This window comes from Centroberyx affinis, unplaced genomic scaffold, assembly GCF_046629955.1.
Source record: "Centroberyx affinis isolate AG114_WGS23_722 - 3 ecotype Tasmania unplaced genomic scaffold, CSIRO-AGI_Caff_v1 ptg003567l_1, whole genome shotgun sequence".
Classification (NCBI taxonomy): Eukaryota; Metazoa; Chordata; class Actinopteri; order Beryciformes; family Berycidae; genus Centroberyx; species Centroberyx affinis.
The window spans coordinates 1-25,012 of NW_027281497.1; the positions used below are offsets into that span (position 1 = coordinate 1).

At 43.4% G+C, this 25,012-nt stretch overlaps 2 protein-coding genes across 2 annotated transcripts; both read left to right on the forward strand.

The window, feature by feature from the left end:
• Positions 1-494: 494 nt before the first annotated feature.
• Positions 495-7,471, forward strand: LOC139661622 (protein Aster-B-like; the record flags this gene model as incomplete). Its single annotated transcript, XM_071540130.1, has 10 exons — positions 495-687; positions 1,210-1,353; positions 1,787-1,905; positions 2,042-2,184; positions 3,036-3,139; positions 3,955-4,255; positions 4,619-4,630; positions 4,812-4,919; positions 5,391-5,511; positions 7,051-7,471. Coding segments are annotated over 10 exons (1,335 nt in total), but the record flags the coding sequence as incomplete, so codon positions are not given.
• Positions 7,472-14,194: 6,723 nt separating this feature from the next.
• On the forward strand, positions 14,195-22,742 carry LOC139661636 (dapper homolog 3-like). Its single transcript, XM_071540150.1, has 4 exons — positions 14,195-14,425; positions 20,338-20,470; positions 20,870-20,980; positions 21,226-22,742. Exons 1-4 carry the CDS (start codon positions 14,195-14,197, stop codon positions 22,740-22,742), a joined length of 1,992 nt encoding a protein of 663 aa, XP_071396251.1.
• The last annotated feature ends 2,270 nt before the right edge of the window (positions 22,743-25,012 follow it).

Here is a 25,012-nt window from a genome sequence, read left to right on the forward strand (position 1 = left end):
CTCCTCTCTTCCAAAAAATGCAAAATAACCACAGTAAATCACTCAATGAAATTTACACAGATTAGTCTTACTACTAGGTATGAGCTTTATTATATTTAAATCAATCTCTGCCTCTCTTTACCCAAGCCAAATCGCATTGAGACTGTTATGAAGCATCTCATTTTATCTCTCATCCATCACTCCCAGTTTGAGCTGCTTCAGACTTCAGTTCTGGCTTTGAAGTCAATCAATTTTTCCTCTCACTTACAAATGCACAGACTGCTGAGTGCAGGCAACAATTTCTGCTGTCAAATCATTCAAACCACATAGCACACATTTCCTCAGAGACAAGTGAACCGAACTCATCACAAAAAACACAATTTCTGCATTGGAGAAACAGATTATTTTGACCATGACAGTCACAAAGTGTCTTCAGTGTCCTTTATATTTTTCCATAACAAAATGACATCTTCTCTCCTTGCACATTGCCCCCTGACTCTCCGTGTCTCTCCCAGTTTGACCTCCCATCAGATGAGTATGCAGACTGCCTGCCAGACGGGGAGCTGCTGGGCCTGCCACTGGTGGTGGAAGAGAAGAGCAACGAGAGCAGCGGGCCCGGTGGCCCTGTGCCCTCACCCTCACTCGACTTCAACGACAACGAAGACATCCCCACCGAGCTCAGTGACTCCTCCGAGACGCACGACGAGGGTAAGGAACTCACTGTGCAGTGAGTGTGCAGAGTGCAGTGAACACCCGCTCTTTCTGTGAAATACACTAACCAGGGGAAAACTTTACTGTTATTGATTTCACCTTGTAAACTAAAAAGGGGAGATGTAGACTTGAGTGCACAAAACACTAGGAATGCCTGCCTTTTCCATGACACAGACTGACCGGATGAACTTCGATTTCTTATTGATTTCACCTATTAAATCCACTTCAGTCATGAAGGGAAGACGTAGATGAAGGAGGAAATAGGTCAGGGAAGGACTTTTTTAAGACTTCAGACAGTTGAGGCTCACACTCAAATTGGAGAAGTGACCATAAAACTGGAAGGTTACTGGTTCACATCCCTAGAAGGACAGGGAAGATTGGGGCTAATGCTCTTCATTTCCTCAACATTATATTCAGAAAATGCACTGCTGTTAATCAGATTTAAAAACAAACACATGAAGACGCCATCTTAAATATACAGTATATGATGTTATTTTTCATCATGTCTCTGGCGGGTAGGTGAGGTACAGGCCTTCCATGAGGATCTGAATGGCAGACAGTACATCAACGAGGTCTACAAGTTCAGTGTGGACAAGCTGTACGGCATCCTCTTCACAGAGTCGCAGTTCATGAGTGACTTCATGGAACAGCGTAGATTCTCAGGTCAGTATTTCCTCTCCAAATCAGGAGTTCTTATTAGCACAGCTGTTGTGTTGAATTGATTTGAAACATTGGTATTTTTTATTGGAGCTTACATCACTTTTATTTAGTCAAGTCTAGATTACAATACAACTGCATTGACCGAACAAGGTGGAAAAATTGTCTTTGGCTTCACCCTGGATACAAAACAAACCTCAGTGCACAAAATTTAACACACATCCAGGAGTGCATTTTGATAGAGTTTTATTCTAGCCTTCTAAAGTGTGGTATATTCATAACGAAGTGGTGATCTTAATGATAGTTAATAAGACCATCCTTCAGTCAAATCCCATGTCAACAAGCCTCCACCCTGACCTCCCTTGAGCATGGTCAAGCCTAAAAGAGTGTTTTCCCATATTGTTAATATGTCTCCCTCTCTCATCCCATTCATATCCAGATGTGGTGTACCACCCGTGGAAGAAGGAGGATGCTGGGAACCAGACCAGAGAGATCTTGTACACCATCTCTCTGTCCAACCCCCTGGCCCCCAAGACGGCCACCGTCACTGAGACGCAGGTACAGGAAACTGTCCTCATCTATTATGAGAGATTCTCTTTGTGACGTTTCCTGTATCATTCACATGGGAACAGTATACGTTTGCTCAGTTAGTGTTACTCCCAAAATAACAATCCTGTTTCTCTTCTTTTATCAGACGCTGTACAAAGCCAGTCAAGAGAGTGAGTGCTACATCATTGATGCTGAGGTCATCACGCATGACGTGCCGTACCACGACTACTTCTACACCCTCAACCGCTACATGCTCACCAGGGTGGCCAAGAACAAGTGCCGGTTACGGTGAGTGAGTCATGGTCAGATACCCAGGACAAAGGCCTGGTAAAGGGGATGGTGTAGTGGTGTTATGTACTGCTTTTGATTTTGACCACATTTTAATCTTGTGCCATTTCTTATGTTTGTATTTTATTTAATCTTATTTTATTTGTTTATTTTTATTTAAAACCACCTTACTTTTGAACGTGCTTTCTATTTTTATCTCCTTTATATATTTTACTATTCTTGTTTTTTATGCCATCTTGTAATCTTATGTGTAAACTCTGATTGGATTAGTGCAGTAAAAATTGTATTTCTTACTCTTAACCTTATCTCTACTTCTGGAACCATGCACGTCCTTGTTTTTTACCTGTTTTTTCAATAAGATTTTATTTTATCTTTCAATATAGACACAAACCATGACATCTCATACATTTATCACAAACAAAACAACCAAACATAAATTAAAAACGACAATGACAAACACAGAATAACTAAAGCAGACAAGTTATATACCTGCCTTCCATCAGAACATACAAGCAAGACACCAACATTAATAAACATACATCAGAACATACAACAAATCAACCTATATGCTCAGCCCTACATATCTCATATATTCCCAAATTATACCACCTATGCACGTCCTTCTAATAATATTAAAGTGAGGAATATGACAGCACTCCAGCTAAAGAATGGCACCTGGGTTTATGTATCACATAGAAACAGAGACAAGCAAACACAGTAAGAAGAAGTACATTTATCTATACATCTCTGTTTCTCTCATGGCATCCATGGAGTTATTTGGATTTACAAAGACTTCACTGTGCTCCATATGTGTCTCTAATTCTGTCTCTGTGTCCATCTCTCTTTCTCAGGGTGTCGACGGAGCTGCGCTACAGGAAGCAGCCGTGGGGGCTGGTGAAGGGCTTCATCGAGAAGAACTTCTGGAGCGGGCTGGACGAGAACTTCCGCCAACTTGGTAAACTCCACTATTCCTATTCCTATTCCGTGTTTGATTGTTTGGTTTTGTCACACTCTTTACCATTAGTCCTGCCTGATGCAATTGAGGCTTAAATGGCTCAAAAATAATGAAAAGGTCTCATCAGCTGTCTGTTTACAGAGCCTTTATACCAGAACATTGGCGCCTGTATTTTCGCATGTATTTTCCTTTTCTTTGTAAAGATGAAGAGCCGTGACAAAGGGGGTCTAATTTATTTCTACTCTGACCTGCATCTCAAATGAGTAGAAAAGCCCTCAATAACCTGACATATTCTTCACCTTGTATAATGCATTGTTGATACACGTCATGATACCTAGTTTTTCAGTGGAAATATTATATGTGCCACATAAAAAAAAAAAATATTATCATGATGAAATTTATCCTTGCTCCCCATGGGATTTTTAAACAGGGTCACAAGAGGAAGGAGGATTTATGTGGGATATTACTGTACATTCTTAAGACTGCAAAGATAGAAAAGATAGAGATTTAAAGAGTAACTACCACCTGTTGTACAGTACTCTATAGAAGGTGATATCACCTGGCACCAAAGATCAGCCAATAGCAGATGGCAATTTCAGTAGCATGCTTTTTACCATTAGATGTCAGGCTTTACACAGATTTGGGTTCGGTGTTTAGTTACTCTTTAAGTAAATAGGTGTAGATTAAGTAAATAGGTGCCAACGAAGACTGTGATATGTAAATGTTTTTAACAAATCTATGCACTTCTAAGTGATGCTGGATGAGAATGTGATATGAATGTGTAACCCTCATCCTGTTCCCATGCGTCCTGTCAGAGGTGGAGCTGTCGAAGGTGGAGGAGCTGCTGACCGAGTCCCACCGCCCGTCTCCTAAGGCCAAGGTGGTGAAGAACTCCACGATGAGGCGGAGGAAGAGGCCCCTCCCGCACATGCGCAGCCAGCACCTGGACGAGGCACTCAGCCCCGTTACCACGCCAACGGACGAGGAAGTGATCCAGCGGATCAAACAAGTGGCGGGCTCCACCCAGACCAGACATCAGAGTCCAGAACACCATCACCTGCCTGGAGGCCTGGCTCTGTACAGCGTCTCCAAACTGCTGCTCATCATCAGCTTTGTGTACGGGATGCACCGCAGTACACACACACACACACACATACGCATGCATAGAGATAGGCACACACACATATCTAGCCATGCAGATGCACATAAACATACAATTACATACACAAATTATACCCATGTTGACACAACACACAGGAACAAAGACACACTCATCACATACTGTACGTGCATAAAAACCCATGCAGTTTCTCTGAGTCACCCTTATCATGATTTCATCAATTTTCCAATTATTTCTGTGGGGTTTTCTCAGAAGTCCAGTCTAAAGCCAGAAGAATTGTTGTCTTTTTTGTGTCTTTGTTTTTGTTTGTTCTCTGAGTGTAACGCCCCTCTCTCTTCTCCTTTCATTGCCATCCGTAGGATCTGTCTAAGGTACATATCTTAACTGATCAACCAGCATAGCCAAATGGGTTTATCATGAAAGCATTCCCACTGCACTTTAAATTCCATTTCCACTTACCGAGCAGCTAGTTAAGGGCATTGTCATGAATATGGTCGCATAGTGGAAGACTCATGTGTTTCATCTCCTGCTGTCTCTCCTGCCCTCCTTCAGCCTGGTTCTGCTGGTGTTCCTCAACATGATGCTCTTCTACAAGCTGTGGATGCTGGAGTACTCTGCACAGTCCCTAACGACCTGGCAGGGTCTGCGGCTTCATGAAAGGTACACACAGACAAGCACACACACACACATTTTACACAGTTTTTTTTAGCATCCGCTGTTTACACAGAACTCAAATATAACAGAGGTTCAATGTGGTTTAAGGACATTATAGGCATTTAAGGATAAAAAAAAAAAAAATTCTTGGCCGCACAGCCAAGCTACCTATTACTGCAGAGACTGAACAGAATTTTGCTAGTTACTTGGCCCTTTTTTTGTTCAAAAGTCCTATACACACACACACACACACATATACACATACACAATTACACACACACACTCAACCATAACCATATGGCCGTTGATGTGTGTGGCAGGAAAACACTTTTAAAATTGCCCCTGAATGTTTCTGGGCTTACTGAAACAATTTACCAAACAGTTGTTGGGTAGTCATGCTTCGATGGCCTCGTCCTGATGTTGATAATGTGTGTGTGTGTGTGTGTGTGTGTGTGTGTGTGTGTTCATGTTTCCCAGTAAACTGCCTCAGACTCAGATGGAGTGGGCCCAGCTTCTAGAGTCGCAGCAGCGTTACCATGACGCCGAGCTGCAGAAGTGGAGGGAAATCATCAAGTCGTCAGTGGTGCTGCTAGACCAGGTACTGAGACGCACAGAGACATTTTCAAGACTATAATGAACTGAGGTAGTAACGTAGTAGTAATACACAAAGTTACATAGTCCCTGGAAGTAATGGAGCGCTGATATCCAGTGTGTAACAACTGAAGTAGGGTATGTGGATTGCAATCCACTGGTTCGACCAAGATAAACCCACCCAAACTGAAATATTATTACTGAAACAGAGTCTACACACTTTTTAGGCTGATGTAAATCTTTTCCCAATGATTGTGTCGTTGTTAAAGGGAAATTTCCATCTCTTTGTTGTTAAATATCAATCCATGATGTTCAGAGCATTCCAGGAGTAATTTTGTGATGAAGTGTTGTAATTTACATTTTGATGCACCCACTTTCCCTGCCTCATTTACTTCTACTTCAGTTAGTGATTTCCTACATTTCCCAGAATTCCTGTAAGTAAGCCCCAGAGAACATGCCCAAACTTGTTGCATTTCAACTGTGGGTTATATGTGTAGGTGGAGAAAGCAATAGTGATAGCTTAGTAAAGGCAAGAGGTTAAGAAAAGACTTGTGCCTTACACAAAATGTGACATCTTGTGGCTGCAATGCATTATGGACTATTGAGGCTACTGTCTGTGTACAAGTGGTTTCTTCCTGCATGATTGTTGAACGTCGGTACAAACTGGTGACTCTAGAAAGAAGCCCTTGCTCTTTGATTCTCAAAGACTGACACTGAAACCTGACGTTAACCGTTGATGTTATAGATAGCTGAAAAGATTTTTGTTATTAAACTCCATTTTAGCTGCACTGGAAATATCGCGATGTGGCGTCACATTGTCTACGTTTGGCCAGGTATCCGCAAGAATCAGAAAAAAACACCAAACAACAAAATGGGCCCAATGCAAGGTACATCAGTAATATCAGTTTTTTAAAGGCACCGTTTTAGCATAATATACACCTATTTAACAGTAATAAATGGCAAAAAAATTTGCAAAATTTTTATTTTCTTGTATTTTTATATCGAAGTCCCATTACTTTTACTTCCTGGAAAATGTTTGTAGTGATTACCTCATGGCGCACCAGGAAGCGTACATAAAGATTCCAACCAATAAAATCATCACAGATTTTTTAACATTTCCATCAAATAAAACTGCCTGATATCCCATTGGTTCACACTTTTGAATGATCCCTCCCCGCGTTATGTCCCGTCCCAACATCCTGTTTGAACCAGATCAAATTATGGAAGCAAGATGCACTCAGCATGCCGTTCCATTGTGTCTTTAAAAGTGTTAAAGGTGGATTTCTCCTTTAAGACCCTTGCCTCTGGACCCACATGTGCCCCTGTTGACCGAGGATCAAACCCCACCAGAACCCTCTCTCCTACCTCTCCCCTGCCCAGTGTGCTCAGCTCTATTGTCTGTTGTAACAAAGAAAAAACACCAGGGGAACTGGAATGCTCACACTCCTAAAAAAAAAAAAACGGCATCATTGTATGTTATTGTAATTGTCACGTCTGTATTATGCAAGCTAATGCATTGATTTTCCTTCTCCTTGCTCTTCCCTAGATGAAAGACTCTTTATTGAACCTACAGCGGGGCATTGGCTTACGGGACTACAGCCCCGAGGCCGAGGAGAAGAGAAGTCGCTACCACTGACACACCACCACTAGGCCATGAGGGCATGCTGTGCAATATAGGACCTGTTTTGTTTGTGTACCAGTATGCAGGCGACAGCAAGACAGAGGGAGGACAGAGGTGGAGGCGGGACCAACGGTGAGCTGGCCCAATAGGGACAAAGGAGGAACAGTGTGAAACCCCTCCCCCTCCCTTCCAGCTCACAGAGGTCACAACCCCAGATGAAGAAGAAAACCATGGACAGGAAGTGCCCCTATCACAGACAGGAACTGAGGCGTCCCCCAACAGCGCTGAGGCATTGTGGGAAGGTGCTCGACCCCGCGCACCTTGACCCACACCTGTGTGATAATCATTTCCTTCTCTTCTCTTTTTTTTTTTTTATTTTGAGTTTATTTTCCAAGAGCATCCTACTGTAAGCCATGGCTGGATGAGGAGAGCGGAAGAGAGAGAAAGAAGGAAAACTGCTGCATGCGTTCTAGTCCACTTAGCTCCCCCTCAGTTAGTGTCACGTGGTTCAATTCCTGTCTGTGCGTGTCAAAAACAAAAGAAGAACAGAACCAGAGGAGAGATAGAGGCAAAGAAAGGGGGGTCCTTTCGAGTCTTAAAGGCTTTCTACGCTCTCTCGACTGTTCCAGACCGGTCGTCCCCCTAGAGGTCCTGGCTGCAGTGTCCCTTTAATAACTCCGGTAGAGGTCAGAGGTCATTCGAGCGTACTGCAGTCCCGGGATCAGACAGAAGGATGCACAGTATAGTATAGTAGGTGGGAGCTCAGTTTCACTAATCAGTCCCTACTGCCTTGTTTTAACCTGGCCTTCACGGTCTTTATCGGGGCTGGTTCCCTGCATAACCTGGGCTCAGGCTGTTGTGTTGAAATATTTATACTGATTTACTTATCGGTTCCACTTTTGAATACAGAAGTAGACCGTGAAAGATTGTGAAGATGTTATTTAGACCCGCTGTTTTCTTTTAGGATCGTTACCTCAAAACAAACACATAGGGGAGTCTTTCGAAATTCAATCCACTGTGAAGGTGTAGGCTCATGGGATCACTGAAAAGTATTCTGAACCTTTTCAGGTACTTATAGGAATCTGTTTTCACAATCATGTCCAATGCCGTTGCCGTTGCTACTGAATCCTGGAACATTGCATTTCTTTTCACGCACAGTGTTAATTCCCTTGCATTGCGTACTTCCCCGCCCTTCCAAGAGAGGAGAATTTAGTCACCTGGAAAAGAAAATGACCAGACTTTGATCAAAAGTTATTAATCCTTGAAAAAGGGATGCTGCAGCCAGACAAGTAGGGAGGCCTGTGTTCTTATGTTGTATTACTAAACGTTGTTTAGTAATACAACGTTTTATGTTTTATTACTAAACTGTGACTATATCTCTTTAAAAATGTTTCAAATTAGAAAGAATTCTATGAATATATTTGAAATATATACGTATATTTCATTATTTAATATATATATATTTCAAAATATATAAACATTACATATATTTATTGTTAATTTATGTACATAGCAAAGTTATCAGAGCTCTAGACCGGTTAAAGAATTTCTAACAAAAAGTGTTTTCTTCTGAAGTGCATGCCAGATATGTCTGTGACATGTCTAGTGTGCAAGTGTGAGTGTGCATTTGCGCGAGTATATTCGCGTGTGTGTGTGCGTGCGCGTGTGCGCACGTGTGTGCTGTCATGTTTAAAGTGTGACATTTTTACCATTCCACACTTGTATGTTTCTCAATATTTCATTTCTGGCACATGTAGCCAAACTGCCTTTTTGATGCTCATGCGTTTGGATGCAGCCTTGCATTAGCCCCACCAGGCTACAGTTTACAATCGAAGAGTTTTGTTCCAAAATGAGGTATCCAACATTTGAAAAAAGTTACACCTACTTTTACAAAATGATTGATTGCACAAAATTAACAATTTATGGTACTTTGTGACAGATAATAAGTGGCTTAAGTCCTCGGTTGACATAATGACACTTTTACAGACTTGATCCTCTAAATTCTAGAGATATTGAACGATCAATTTTCCTCTCAAAAATGGATACATAGCATTTTGGAGATGAACACTTCCATCTGGCCCCTATGGGCAACTCTTTGTCCATGCCACCACATTAGTGGCTCGGCATCTACCACACAACCACTCTTTGCTTAGAAACACCTTCTTCACCCCAAATAATATTCTCCCTTTCCCCTGTTTCAAGTGTCTGTCTTGGATGCAACGAAAGCATGAGAATGAACTTTACACGACTAAATTGAACCAAAAGAGAGAAGTAGATGTACCTTCACAAGATGTCAAGTTATTTTAAATGAAGTATTTATCATGTATTTCACGTACTATATATATATATTGGATTAGGTGCAGTAAAGAGCATCTCTTAAGAGTTTGTCAACAGAAACCCCTTACAGCTGACGTGAATCAGCAATGAAAGCACTTCCAAAAAAGACTTCCTTGTGTAGAAAAGAGAAAGTGATGCACTTTACGCGCTTTCCAAATAGAGAATGAAAGAGAGAAGTGACAGCGCTCTAGTCTGGAGATAAAAACAGGTTTAAAGAAATTATTTCTTTGGTGTGGCTCATTATAATATTTATCAACCACGCCAGTGGATTTAGAACTTTTCAAAATCATTGAGAATAGTTGGATTTTGGTCAATGCTATTTCGTTCTCACTCAAAAATAGACTTACTTTTCCTCAATTATTTTTGCATTCTGTAATTCATAGTGCATTTTCATTTATCGAGTATACATCAAAGAATAACCTGAAACTCACTAGTATTTTAACAAAATGTCTTTAATTTGCGTTTTTTAATGTCACATCCCAAAAAATCAACTTCAGACGAAGAGTGACTGTCACTTTCTGTGTACTTCAGGGCGAGGCAGGAGTGACTTATTGTGTGAGGGAATAGGAATCTTTACAGTGTGCCTGCACTGCCGTGTTACTGAATGACTTATTGAAAACAGAGGAGCATGCTTTAGGATTGGATCCCCTGCTGTGTGCGTGTGTATATTGCATTTTGAGAAGGCAATGAGTATTGACCACATATGGAAATCTTAAGATCCGAATGTGAGTGGTTGGAAATGTTTCTGTTTTATAGAAATCACTTTCACAATCAGGCTTGATGACACTGAAAGAATATGCTGAGGTTATGTTTCATATATGCAGTATGGTATATCCTATATATGAAAATGTGATTGAAATGCTTTAAGAGTTTGTTTTTCCAAGTGAAAGAAATGGATTTCTTTTTTTTAACTGCTTGATTTGTATTGTTTTAGTTTAGAAAGTACGAACATTCTCAACAGATATGGAAATGCACGGTTGGTTAATAATTGCCGGTAAATGGTGTCTTTCATTCCAGTTGGTTATACTTCTTCTAGGGTCATCCAACTCTGGTTTTATCGCCACCTTGGTTTTTATTCTTAGGGCAACTTCAGTGCTTTTTCTCCACTATGTCAAGGCTGACTGAAATGGTTTTGACAGTGACAGAACTGCTGTAAAATATGCATCCTGACGTCAGTCAGCATTAAGTATTCACTCCTGCTTGGCTACCAAGGCCAAGCAGGAACCTCAGTTTGAAAGTTATTATTCATCTCAGTCACAGCTGACCTTAACAGAAGAAGTTTATCAATCTCCACAGTGACAGTGATTTTCACCCTCATCATTCCCTTCAAAGCTCCACGTTACTCAGTGATACAAACAACACATCTGATATTCCCAAGTGTAACCTATGATTTCTCATAGGTATTAACTGTTTGCTTTGCTTTTTTTCAGTCTTTCTTTTCTAGTGTGGGCTCACACAGTTATCGGCATTACACAAATGATCTTCTGATTGCTATCGATGCACAGCTGTGGAAACAAGGCGGCTTGAGGGTTGTTGATACCACCATTTTGTCATTGACACCTAATGAATCGTGCGCTTCACTGACTATGTTAATTAGTGTTTGCCTTGTTGTCTCACAGATAGCAAGGCGACAGTCCCACACGTACGACACAGTACTAACAACCTTGGTTAACACCCGATAGGAATCACACACCCTGCTGAAAATGACTACTGATCAAACTCATAGCAAATGCTCTTTTTCAAGTGTGTCTTGACAAAATATGTACTGGTGTAGTTCTGTTCAAAAATAATTCTACTGTATGTTTTTTTTTAGAATATGTTTTGATCTCTAGAGAGAATTTTAGTGAAATTTATACATGAAATATATACTGTAAGTATATGTTGTGTATATCTGCAGTGTCCACACACACTGACAAAAGAATCCAACCTGCGCTGCGCGTGGGTTTTGACTTGCCGATGACTTTGCCTAATAGAGACTAAGATAAAAAAAAAAAAAAAGTGGCTTTCTGGTTCATGTGAAGTAGAGACGGGAAGTATGAATAAAAAAAAGTATTGAACAAATTGGTGTTACTATTTTTTGGAGTTTGTACTTGAATGTTTTTCCAGTGAATGCAACGAATGAGACTTGTGTGACACTACCGATCGCTACCAAGTGACTATAAGAATATTTATGATAAAATGTTTGCATTGAAGCACAATTCCAAAACAAAACCTGGATGAAAACACCACCTCACTGCACCTTGCCATCAACCTATAATGCCTCATCCATGCTACTGTATATGATTCTGAAATAGTCTTTATTCCATTTATTCCTTAACATGATGCAAAAATAATACCCTTATTACTTCAATTCCTAAGTACGCCCGTATCTGAGTGCATGCTATCACACTAAAGCCGCATGGACACAGTTCACCCACTAAAGAAAACCTCAAGCTGCTGCTATTGTCTGATGTCAACTTACTTCATACATATGATTTGGGGAGCACAAATTTGCATTTTAAGACATCGTGCTCATTTCATACATTTTCAGGAGACCAGGCTCCAGATTGTTCATATTTTGTGGTCACATTTCACAGAGGTTTTGCTAATATTTTACCTACATATTGTTACATGGCCTCTTTTTAACAGCAGTAACCATTGCTCTTACCCTTGAAGACCTACAGTGTGTATGACCTCAGGAGACGTTACAGAATAGTGGAACACAGAATGACCACAGGAGCGAATAATAGCCTTAGCCACATGAAATATTCATCTGTTACTGCACTTTTCAAAAAGAATAAAATCAACTTTGAAATATTGATGTCAATAAATACTGAAAGCGTTGTTATTTTGGGACCTATAGGCCTACTATAGCCACAAACTTTTCATAACCTAAAATATGTTTACAGCAGGGATGGTAAAGTCACTGAAATATGCTTAAACTTCAAGAAAAGGGGACTTTCAAGGTTGCCATTGTCTCACTTTAATTACTATTGCACCAATGGCCTATAAACCGCCACTGAACATATAGACTGAGTGTATAATATATCTGCTCTTTTCATAAAATTTACTGAACAGGTGAATGAAAGCCATCATACCTTAGTGACTTCTCCCATTAGATCCACTTCATTTGTGAGGGTGCGATATAGAGAGAGGTGATGAGAGCGGTTAAAGAGGGATTTTTAAGTCATGAAACAATTGAGGCATAGATGTACAAAATGGGGTGCAGCAAAATTAAGCTGGCCCTAACATTTTGTACTCTCACTATGGTATTACAAAAAACAGTCAGATTTAGTAGGATTCAGTAGGATATTTCCTTCACTTTAAATATAGAAATGAAATATCCAGTGCAGAAAATACCAAAATGATGGCTTCTTTCTAATTTGAGTTATTATTATATTAATTCTCCCCGAGTTACTTTGGTCCCTGTGGGCCTGTTCATTACATAATGTTACTAAATACAAACTGAAAACATTTTGTTTATGTAAAACATTTCTATTTACATTGTATACCCTATATACTGTATAGGTGGCAAGTCAGGTAACAGCTGACTGGCAGGAGATGACATGGGCCTCTGGACTCCTGAGCTTGCTCGGCACCTGAGCACCTCTTTGCTGTGTGGTTGTTTGTCATTTTGAGGCGAAGATTTCAGAATGTGAATTTTTAGGGTCACATGCAATGTCACGATGCAAAACATGAAGTCATCTGAACTAAAGTGTGGTGTCAAAGCTTTGCCCTTAAACTGCTGTGTCTGATTTTGTCAGACTTGAATGCGTGCATTGATAGTTGTGTCACCTCTTAAAACACTGAAACAAACTTCTGTTACAACATTCATCCCCATCCTGAGAACAATGAGGGAGGAGGGATTAAGTGTGGCAAAAAAACATCCTAACAATCACAATACTGCTATAACCAAGCACATTTGGCTTATATTTATACAAATGAATGCCTCTTTTGACAAAATATTCAGACAAGTTTCCATTATAATTATCCAATCCGATCCTATCCTGTCCTATCCTAAACTGCCATTACTCTTTCAAATGACATGATTACACAATAGTGATATTACATGTCTGAGCTCATAGTGTCTTGCTGACCTGCAACATCAACATCCGTGTTCATGCATGGTGCAGCTTGCCCTAACATCATGTGGGCCTGCTGTAACCGAATCCAATGGGCCTATTTTAGTTCATCAGTATTCCAATCCCCTTATTGTTGTATTCCTCAGTCCACTGCTATATGTTGCCATTCAATACTGTAAGGAAAGCAGATTTCCTGGCCAGGCTATACTGCGTCCCCAGGAATAGCCCTCCCCGCTGAAAGTGGTCCATTGACTCTGGACTAGAGGACTAGAGGGGTGAAGTCGGCGCGTCAATATAATGAATCAAGGGGGATGGGATAACGTCGCACGCAGCAGCACCCACCGCCCCCCGATGTCCAATGAAGGCTGAGATTGGATTTGCAAGGGGCGGATGAATCCCACTTTCTCGTCGTGGCTGTTCGCAGAGGGCGGAGCTGCGTTCTGTGTTTGACAGCTGCGAAATAGAAAATGTATAGCGCATAGATGGTCTGAGGAGAAACCATGCTGCTCAAAGGCAACCGTACTATCACAACGGATGGGACGCCGCATGGCTTTTTATAGCCTACGTGTGCAGTCGTAAATCTTGCTCCATCCAGAATACGAAATAGAAAATAAGGAAAAAAATATATTTTGTTTTCTTCTCCTGAAAAGAGTGGCTATTTTTGTTTGGGCATGCACCGCGCGTTCTCGTTCCCAGTGACTGTGGAGCGCAGTCGGACCAAGGAGCGCCTGGAGGCAAGTCTGGCCGGGCTGTGCGAGCTGGAGCTCCGCAAGCAGAGGCAGGAGTGCCTGGTCCTTGGGGCGCTGGCCCTGGGAGACCCGCTGCCCCACAGCAGCTCCAGAGGCGAGCTGTCGTGTTTCAGCAGCTGGGGCCAGGAAAACTTGACATTGAGACGTCAGCTGGTAAGAAGTTTCACCGGTTGGTTTATGTTAAGATTGTTTTACTGAATGCATGGATGCCAGCAGCTCTCCTATGTCGGTCCACACCACGTTGAGCTATGCTGAAGCCCCATTTTACCCCCGGCGCATAGTCCAAGAAAGTCTTAAATATCTAGAATATATAGGCTACAACCCACCCTCATTGTTATCAGCTTGACCGTTAGATGGACTCTTGCTTTGGGGTGCGCCTTTTGTGTAGAGGCGACCCTTATCTGCAAGAAAAGTTACTCAAGTTGATTAATAGGGTCTCTGTCTGAAAGGATGTAATGGGTTTCTATCCTCTGGGCTGAGATTTATGCCTGTGGGTAACGAAATCAGGGGGTGGAGCACCCGCCGTTGGTGGTGTAGGCCTACTATTTAATGGCCCATTGTTCCCTGATCATGGACTTTTATAGGTTTTACTACTTAACAAGCTCTTATTGATGCTCTCTCGACATCATAAAGGCATGAATTATTCGTTTCGATAAGGTTTAGCTTTTAGATTGTCTTACATTTTTTATGGCATAATTGTTCTCCACATAATTGATGAGTTGGCGTTTCTAATTCTGAATATGTTGTTGCTCTGTAGGCAAAGTTGCAACAACGTGAATACAATAAGGTCGGAAATTTTCCTCCAGGAGTAGGCGTGTTCCTTGTCTGACTGTGATGTCACCAATAACACGAGATTCATAAACGGAATTGCTCAGGCCAAATAAATGTTTCTGTGACATCACAACTAACAGAGCATCTCCCGTGGAAACTTTTACGCATGACTGACCGTGGGAGCAGGCATATATTCCTCCTTCCTCGTCACTATAAATATTGTTTTCTATGGTCTATAGTTTTTCTTTTCATTGTATAATTATCTTCTCCGCTTTTCTGGCCCTTGCCGTTGCTTCTGTGTATTTTAGAACCAGGAATAGCAGAGTTTTTGGGTTGCTCTTTGGCTGCTCTTACGCAGTCCGCTGGCTGTCTCAGCATTGCTCGAACAGAAAGCCATTATGAAAGAGGGTGAAAAAGAAATTAAATCAGCCGCCTCCCACTCCTCTCATCTCCTTCTCTCCTCCCTCCCTCCTTCCCCTCCACCGGGGCCCTAACAATAGGCGCGCATGGAGCTGAATACTAATGATCCCGAGGCCCCCGGTGCTGCGCCGTGAGGGGAACAGGGCGCGTCGGTCGCCTTGTACATTACCTTTGCCTAAATCTGAGCTTGTAGTTTCCATCATTATGATAGAGAGCAAGAATCAAGCAAAAAGTATACATCTATTTGGGAGACATATATAAAAAATAACACAAGGAGAGCATTCAGGACCAATGTTTCCAATGTGCCATACCTACAGTGAATGCGCATCTCCCGGTGGAGCTGTCAACTCATTTCAGGCTGGCCCCGCGTTTTACACTGACGGGAAAGAGCTGTTTCCAAAGCCATACAGCGAGTGACATGGTTTCCCTACAGGCCGCATATTTTTTCCGTTTTCATTTTCCGAGCAACCCGTCATTGGATCGATGTTTATTAACTGCAATGCTTAGTCAAGCGTGTAAGTAATTACACAGGAAATTCCTTGGAGATTGCCGCGCGGAGATTTGCCTGACATGACTCTAATTGAAGCCTCAAAATTGAGCCTTCAAAATATCAGGTCACCATATGCGTCCAAGCCAAATCCCCAGTCTCATCTTCCATGTAGGTTAAAGTCTGCAGAATGTATAGTGACACAGAAACAACTGACCCATAAGACACTGCTGGTGTGTGTGTGTATGTGTGTGTGTGTGTGTGTGTGTGTGTGTGTATGTCTGTGAGTGTGTGTGTGTGTGTGTGTGTGTGTGTGTGTGTGTGTGTGTGTGGTTGTGTGCGTGCATGCGTGCGTGCGTGTGTGTGTGTGTGTGTGTGTGTGTGTGTGTGTGTGTGGCTCCCTTGACCGTGGCCCCAGACAGGCCGAGGCCGGGGCCTTTTCTCCTCTGTACAGTGTGTGGTGGTTGAGGTGTTGACAGCCGTGGGACGCCAGACAGCAGCTGGGAAAGCACAAGGCTCTGACCTCACTCTCTGCCACCCTGCTGTGTGTTTGGAGAGAGTGAGCAAGCCTATATGAATTGTGTATGAGTTTGCGGGTGTGCTTGATGTGTATGTGTGTGTGTGTGTGTGTGTGTGTGTGTGTGTGTGGAAGAGCGAATGCTTTATATCCTTAAATGCTCTTAAATCCTGTTTAGCCTCTGAATCTAATGCAAACTCTAAATGAATTTAGTGGATTTAAATCAAGCATTTAATATGATGTGTGTGCATCTGTGTTTGCGTGTGTTTATATTTAAATAGGCACAGGCAAAATGTGTGTGCATGAATGTGTGCACACACACCATATGTGGGAGTGGGAGTGTGCATGTGCACGTGTCTGTACAGTGTAGTGTGTGCTTTTGCAGTGACACACACAGACACAAATGGGAGCATGTCCAATACACATTTGCACATGTTATGTCCACATACACACACATACAGTCTTCCATGAGCTGCACCCTGAGCTGGTGTCTCTTGCCACAGCTGTTGGTCACATGAGCGCAGACTTCAGACTGGGGCGAGTCTCTCTGTAGAGACTCCATTCACAAGCAGCACCACTCGCTCCCCTGCCTACGAGAGACTGCGCACGTAGGGCAGAGGCAGAGCATGCTAATGAATGCCATTCACTACTGTTATGTAAACAGTGTGTGTGTGTGTGTCCATGTGTGCGTGTTAATCCTCCGTACAATTTGAATCTACACCAAATTATAATTTGATTTAGCGCATTCAAATAAAGTATTTAAAATGTGTGGGTCTGCGTGTGTGTATGTGTAAAGAAATGGGGGATCAGTGGCTTAGTGGAGCAGTGCAGTTGGGAGCAGGGTGTGTGTGTGTGTGTGTGTGTGTGTGTGTGCGTGTACGTGTACGTGTGGCAGTTTCCGGCCTCCCACAGCCCTTCTCTCTTTGGAGCCAGTCACAACATTGCTTTAATTATGGAGGGTCCAGCAGTGTGCCTGCATGCCTTGTGTGCTCAGCTCCATCACTCCATGCTCCCTGCTCCAGAACCCTCCATCAGTAGAATGGTTAGAGGTCCATGCTACAGATCAAGTTCCTCTTGACACTGGCCATGGTCCATTTTTCTGGCCTGTAGAAAACCTCAGGGATGACAAACCTAGCTTGTCCCTATATTACTCTGAGTAAAATCCTAGAGCCTATCCTCCTAATATTGAGTTTGACCCCCTCTGGCACAATCAATGCCTCATTTGTCTCTTGGATTTAAAGTCCTTCTTTAACCATTTAGTCATTCGCTTTTCATCTGCATTCCTCCTCAGTGGCTGAAGTGGATTTAACAAGTGGAATCAATAAGCAAGCGATCATAGCGTTCCCCTGGATTCACCTGGTCAGTCTATTTCACAGAAAGAGCAGGTGGTCCTGATATGTTGTACGCTCGGTGTATAACAGCTTAATGGTTGGCTGCTACCAGCTGCACCCCCTCCTCTGTCTCCCCCATCCCCCACCAGCCTGGGGCAGAGGATGCAGTAAAACAGTAATGATACAGTGTGCAGAGTGTCAGGGAACCAGGGTGAGACCATTAATAATGGAGTACAATCAAAGACCATGCTGTGAAATGCCGTACTGCTGAAGGTTGTATTGTGTTGTGCTCGAGACAGCGCTGGGTTTGGTTTGTCTGTCCGCAAAGCTTTGTATAATTTTTTTGTCATTATGTTTTAATGACCAGCACCATGGTGTCCGCAGTGTGTGTGTGTGTGTGTGTGTGTGTATTTGTGCATTTGTGTGTGTGGCTAGAAAGCAAAGGCAAACCAATCAATTGTGTGAAACTGCATCATTGACGAATTCATTTCCAATAGTCTCCCCTTCTCCCAGCCATTTGTTTACCTCACACTCAGCTTCCCACTCTCTCATCTCGCCTGTACAAACCAGTATCGATGTAGTGATGCTAATGCTTTGTTTATAGTAAGACAATAAGCAGCGTAGCCGGGACAAAAGGAATCACACAGTTTTTTTCTGTAAAGCGGTTGTGTGGGAAGCATAGGTTAGCTTGGGTCAATTGCCCCTCAATAGTCTTTGCATTATCACCGCATTAGTCTGCCAGACAAAGGAGTCCGAGCTCAACCACCGAGTGGTGCGGTGACCAAAAGATCACTACAGACCGGTTTTCTATAGGACTGTTTCACTCAACACTCAACTCAACCAAATTTTTTACCATCACCATTGTTTTTGGCATTGGAGTGATTCCTTGGTTAGTTAAAAAGGACTGTCTATCAATATGACAGGCTGTACTATTCAGGGATTTCTCATCACTTGTGAATACTATAGGCTGTGTCTACACTTCTTTCTGATACAGGCAATGCATATTAGTGCAGGCGTGCACACAGACACAGACACAGACAGCGCTCAGGAAGAGGAGATGACTAGTTGTACCAGTTGTCTGACAGGCTCTCCATCACAGAAGGTCTGTAATGTAGAAAACGTCACCTCGTTATGAGGACATGCTCAGTCTTCTGTTAATGAAGTCCCTTAATGAGCCTTGAGTGTCAGCAGTATCACATCCAACAAATTGAAGCGCTTTTGTGGGCGCATGTGTGTATGTGTGTGTGTGTGCTAACCCATGCAGACAGGCTTGCGTGCAAGTGTCTGCTGATGTGAGTGCGTTTGTCAGATGACCTCAACACGAGACAGGCGGAAATTGTCTGGCTGACTGAACTAGCATGTCCAATTTCACTGTCTTACTCATTGGTGGATGACGAGCAAATGTGTATGCCAGTTTGTGTGTGTGTGTGTGTGTGCGTGTGTGTCGGTGTGTTCTTTGTGGCTTTCTGCTCTCTAATTGTGTGCTTGCATCTGAGCTGTATGACCAAACAAATCTGTATATCGTAATAGCGTGTGTGTGTGTGTGTGTGTGTGTGTGTGTGTGTGTGTGTGAGTGTGTGTGTGTGTGTGTGTGTGTGTGCCTGCGTCCACATGAAAGAACACCTCCACAGACTTCCCAGAGCAGTGCATTATTCATGTTCCAGCTGACTGCCTCCACTGGCCGCTTCCTTACATAAGAGGCCCGACGACAGATATAGAGGATGTGCACAGATGCACCGCTGCTCCACACACACTGTGACGACCTGTGCTAATCATGTTTGAACTTTCTGGGAAGTCTTATACTGTGCAGTGAATAAGAAATCTTGGATGTTGTTTTATCCATTTTGACATTCTTTGGTTACTCATTTTTTATCCCTGTTAGTTGAAATAAAGGTACACCTCAGGTCTACATACAACACAGTAACAATGGATAGTTTTGTTCCAAAATGATATATCCATCTTTTGAAAAAACTGACTCTTGCAAATGATTGGCACCACAAAATTAAAATAAATGTTAGTTTTTAAAGGATAGTAGGTAACTTAAGTCATTGGTTGACAAAATGATAACACACCAGCTGAATCTTTTCCTATTTTAGACTTACCAAATGTTGAACATCAGTTAATGATTTTTCTTCCCCAAATGCATATACTGTATGTTGTTTTGGGAATGAACTACTCAAATATGGCCCATCTATGCACAAAGCAGAAAACTGCTGTACAAATTTCTAAGCTGATCTCAAAAAGTGATTGATAATCTCCATCAGGCTTAACCCCAAAGAAAATGAGAGTGTGCAGCTGGAGCATCGAGCGAGGGAGGATTCACAGCTGTGCCTCTTCATTAACATTATTGCAAATCAATAATGTGATTGCGAAGAGTGTTTGAAATTTTTGTTGTTTTGTTGTTGAAGTCGCTGATTATTGCTTCTTACGTCCTACTTGAAAATTACTTCTCAACACCGCAATCAAATACAGGCAGCAGGAATCATTCTAAACATCCTGTGTGTGTGTGTGTGTGTGTGTGTGTGTGTGTGTGTTTCAGAGCGCCCTCCAGAGCTCACCCTGGGGACTGATGCAGGCGCTGGAACAGCAGGTGGGAGAACTGAGGATAGACACTGACGATGGCTGCTATGATGGAGCCCAAGGAGACACAGGAGACAGTAGACCTAGTTCTGGTACTCCCTTACTTTTAGTCCTTGCTTACATCACAGCTCTGACATGTATGTAATTTAGGGCTTTCTAAATGTACACTTTGTAATTTACTTTCAGTATAGCCAATGACCACATTTTCTGTATAAAAAACCTTTGCTTTCTTCACATATAATGCAACCCAGATTTACTCTGTGGTCTTGTAATATGCTTGTAATGAGTTTGACGTTTCGTTTGCTTTTACGCATGTGTTTGTTCACGCTCCAATTGCTCCAGTTGTGTCTGTGGCCTGTAAGACGCTGGAAATGAGTTTCAACTGCATGCAGCAAAACAGCTTATATTTTTAGAGAATTGGAAAGGGCAGTGAGACGTAATGAGTGAGATCATCTCATATCTCTCTCTCTCTCTCTCTCTGTTTTTCCCAGGCTTCTATGAGTCGAGCGAGGGCCAGTCTCCAAGGGGAAAGTCTTGTTCCACTGAGCCCACAGAGACGGTCTCTTCCTGGGCCTACACCAGCGACAGGCCAAAGTCTCTGGGTAAGGAAAACTAGCAGATTAGGAAAGAAATAGGAATTTTACCATAATAACATAGTTACATCTGTTTGGTACAGGACATACAGAATATTAGCCTCTCTGATTTGCTTTTGTTTAAATAAAGTGAAAAAACTTGAGATGACAGATTTTTCACTCTATGCAAGAGGAATTAAATAGAAATATTACTATTATTGACAATATAGAGCCCCGTCACTTTTACCTACTACAGTGTTGTTTTCTGTAATTAGGAGACCCCCTCATGCTGAATGGAGAACTGGAGGTGCAGGTCCCACGCAGCACTCTGCCCCGGTCCTTCTCTGCCCCTTACCCGCCCCTAGAGGGCATCGCTGAGGAGGGCACAGCAGTGGAGTCCTGGCAGTGGGACACCAGCCAAGCCTGGCAGCAGCAGGCTGCGGAGGATCAGGTCACGGAGGAGGACTACCAGCAGGCCCTGAGGGTGGAGGGTTATATCCTGGGTCTCATCCAGCGCCATACCCTCTCACCACGCCCCTGTCAGCCCCGCACCAGCCTGAGCCCCGACCCCCCATACTGCAGCGCCTCCGGCCAAAGCACTCTGCACAGGAGAACTCCCTCTCACACCGCAGAGCACCGCCTTCCTGACCCCCGTGTTGACCTTTCACCAAATCCTGAGAGCCAAGGCTGGGGTTGTGACCTGCTAGAGGGGGAGGCCTGTGGAGGAGAGGCCCCATCTTTGGAGGAGGACTGCTATCTGGCTCTGCCCTACCCCCACTCCAGGCCACACTCGTTGGCTGGAGCGCTACCACCACCTCTGCCCTCCCTGGACCCCAACTGCGGTGTTGGGGCTCTTGACCTTTGCTGCGAGCCCCAGTCTCCCCCGCACTATCCACTCCCCCACTCCCCTGCTCATCACAACCAGAATCTAGTCAGTGCTCAATATATCCCCAGCCAAGGCTGCCACGCCCCCGTGCGGTCGCCCAGACACTACGCCCCAGAGCATCCCAAGCCCAGCCGAGCCATCGCCTCTCTGGACCAGCCCAGCTCCAAGGCCAGAGCCTCGAAGAAGAGCCACGAAGAGCGGCAGAGCTCCAAGAGGTCAAGCAGTAAGACCAGTCGATCCCAGTCGGAGAACAGCCTCCTGGGCCAGCGGGTGCTCCCCGAGCGCAGGTACAGCACCACCGAGAGGCCCCAAGGCCGGAGGGACCAAGCTCAGAGCCAAGCCCAAGTCGCGGGACCCCAGGCGGGCGGGAACAGCAACAACGGGACCCGACGCTGGTGCTCCAACCTGGAGCTCAGCCAGGACGAGGGGGAGACCCAGGTGGGCCAAGCACACAGACGGCCACCTCGAAGGGCTCGCCACGGCCACCCTTGTCCCCACTCCCAACCCCAGACTCACCACCATCACCCCCACCTCCTCCACCACCATCACCACCACGCCCAGCCTCGCCACTCAGACTTTCCAGAGAGAGCGCCTCTTTGCCAGGGCGAGGTGGGCTACGCTGGAGCCGCCCCCGCAGAGTCCGAGTCCAGCATGAGCGAGGTGTACTCCCCGGCCTCCAGCTCTCTGTCCAGTGACTCAGATGAGAGCGGCGGGCTGGTGTGGCCCCAGCAGCTGCCGCCACGCCTGGCCTCTTCCTCCTCCTCATCCTCGCCCTCGCCACAGGCCTCTGCCAACGCCGCCCCCTCCCAGCCCAAGGCCTTTGTCAAGATCAAAGCCTCCCATGCTCTCAAGAAGAAGATCCTCAGATTCCGCTCAGGGTCCCTCAAAGTCATGACCACCGTGTGAGAAAATGGTCAAAGAACTGTCACTTTTCCCGCAGTGCTGTAAAGGCTTTTACAATGTTGAAGGAACATTGCAGCTGCTTCTCCTGCTCACTCTGATGATCTGTTAAATAAACAATTCAGTTTTTTTACTCTACCTACCTCTTCTTATTTTCTTAGTGACAGATGGATATAATTAAAGGTCTGGTAGAGATCTTATGTCAGTATTATCTGGTTGAATTTATCCCCTAGCACATAGCCATCAGACGCTAGACTAATGGGCATTATTCTGGTCTAATGGATACACTGCAATGATGAGTCATAATGTATAGATATACATGGATGGACCATCTTACGGGGTAAAGTTAATTAGCTGACCATGCTACCAGACTCTCTTAATGTCTGCTGGCATTATGGTGTTTAATTCTTAACATTTTACAATGTGTTGACAGCAGAGACAGTTAAATATGTAAAAGCTGACATAGCTAACATTACAACAGGCTAACAAGATGCAAATACATGTTTAGATTTGGTTCACCAACAATCTAAAAATACATGGGTTGATTGGGAATCATACAAGCAGGCAATGAGTGTGTACCATGCATTTTTTCCTGTTTTATTCTGCTTAGCCCTGCCTCTCCATGTAAATCTATGGATACATACAAGTGAACAGTCCACTACCTCTCCTCTTCTGCCAGCTGCTTTTTTTTTTTTAACTGTGATCGAGGACCAATGAGCTGAAATGAACTGATGTCTATGAGTCAGCTTTAGGAGTGGGTCTTAGAGGCCATAGTAAGGGGCCAATATACATGCATGCATGCACATATAGGTGCAGACACTCAATGAAGCACAGAGACACAGACTTACACACTCCTGTAAATATGTAATGTAAATACCATCCCGTGGCCTTGTTTGGAATGAATGTAGTTTGTAAATAAACCCCCTTTTGCTCTTGAATGTGTTTCTTTTAACACTACACTACTACAACTAAGGTTTTTTGATTACTCTAATAACCTTCTAGTGCGCAGTCCAGGTACAACAAGATGTTGATTGTGTGTGTGTGTGTGTGTGTGTGTGTGTGTGTGTGTGTGTGTGTGTGTGTGTGTGTGTGTGCGTGCGTGTGTGCGTGTGTGTTGGTGATTTTGCTCATTCTCTATGTAGCCTAACCCACATTCAGGGAGTGTTGTAGTTAACCAGGCACATAAAGAACCTCTTTGCTTTGATATTGTTCTAATGCCACAATGCAAAGAATCCAAATCTGCAAGATTTCCGACATTAGCATACTAAGTGGGAATGTAACTTTGGTCTACTCAGCCTACACCATGAGTCTCCTTGGTCTGCAGATGCTATCATAAATATTGGGTGGGGGCCCACAGGGCATACTCAGTGCTCAGTTGTCAGACTTAAACATGATGATCATAAATATGCATCAAGCTAATGGAGAAAATCATAAATATTAATTTATTAGTTAAATGGACTTGCACAGACATGCTCAGTAGTGCATTTGTTTGAGTTAAAGACAAACCTACAAACATTACTAAAGCAAATTGTCCCCCATCTATTGTCTTTAGTGCCTGTTACACTACAGGATGGGTGTCAGACAAGGAGGCCACCATCTTTATCCACTTGGGCCACTGAGCATCAGAGATTTAGAGTATAGCTCCCTCTTGTGGTGTATGAGTGGAACAGCAAAAGAAATGCAAACTGAAGTAACCCTATTGCAAAACCCCTATCTTCCTATCTTCTGAAATACCCATCTCTGCTGTGTGTGTGTGTGTGTGTGTGTGTGTGTGTGTGTGTGTGTGTGTGTGTGTGTGTGTGTGTGTGTGTGTGTGTGTGTGTGTGTGTGTGTGTGTGTGTGTGCGTGTGTGACAGCAAAAAAAAAAACTTTTGCAACAGAGGGTGCGATGTAGTCTTTATCGAGTCATTATTTTATGATGACTTTGGTATGGTGGTATTATGAAACATTATTAGTCAGAAACTTAACAGTATTGTCTTCAGTGCTCATAATGTTCAAAGAAGGAGAAAAGAAGGAGAATGCACTAACCATTTCTTCCTATCTTCTGAAATCCCCATCTGCTTCATTGGTGTGTGTGTGTGTGTGTGTGTGTGTGTGTGTGTGTGTGTGTGTGTGTGTGTGTGTGTGTGTGTGTGTGTGTGTGTGTGTGTGTGTGTGTGTGTGTGTGCTTTTACATCACTTACACGAATATCATTTGTCTCATTTGGCTTTAATGTTACATGGCCTAAATGGAGGCTTGTCAACATCACAAAGAAAAAAGTTATGCAGGAAACATT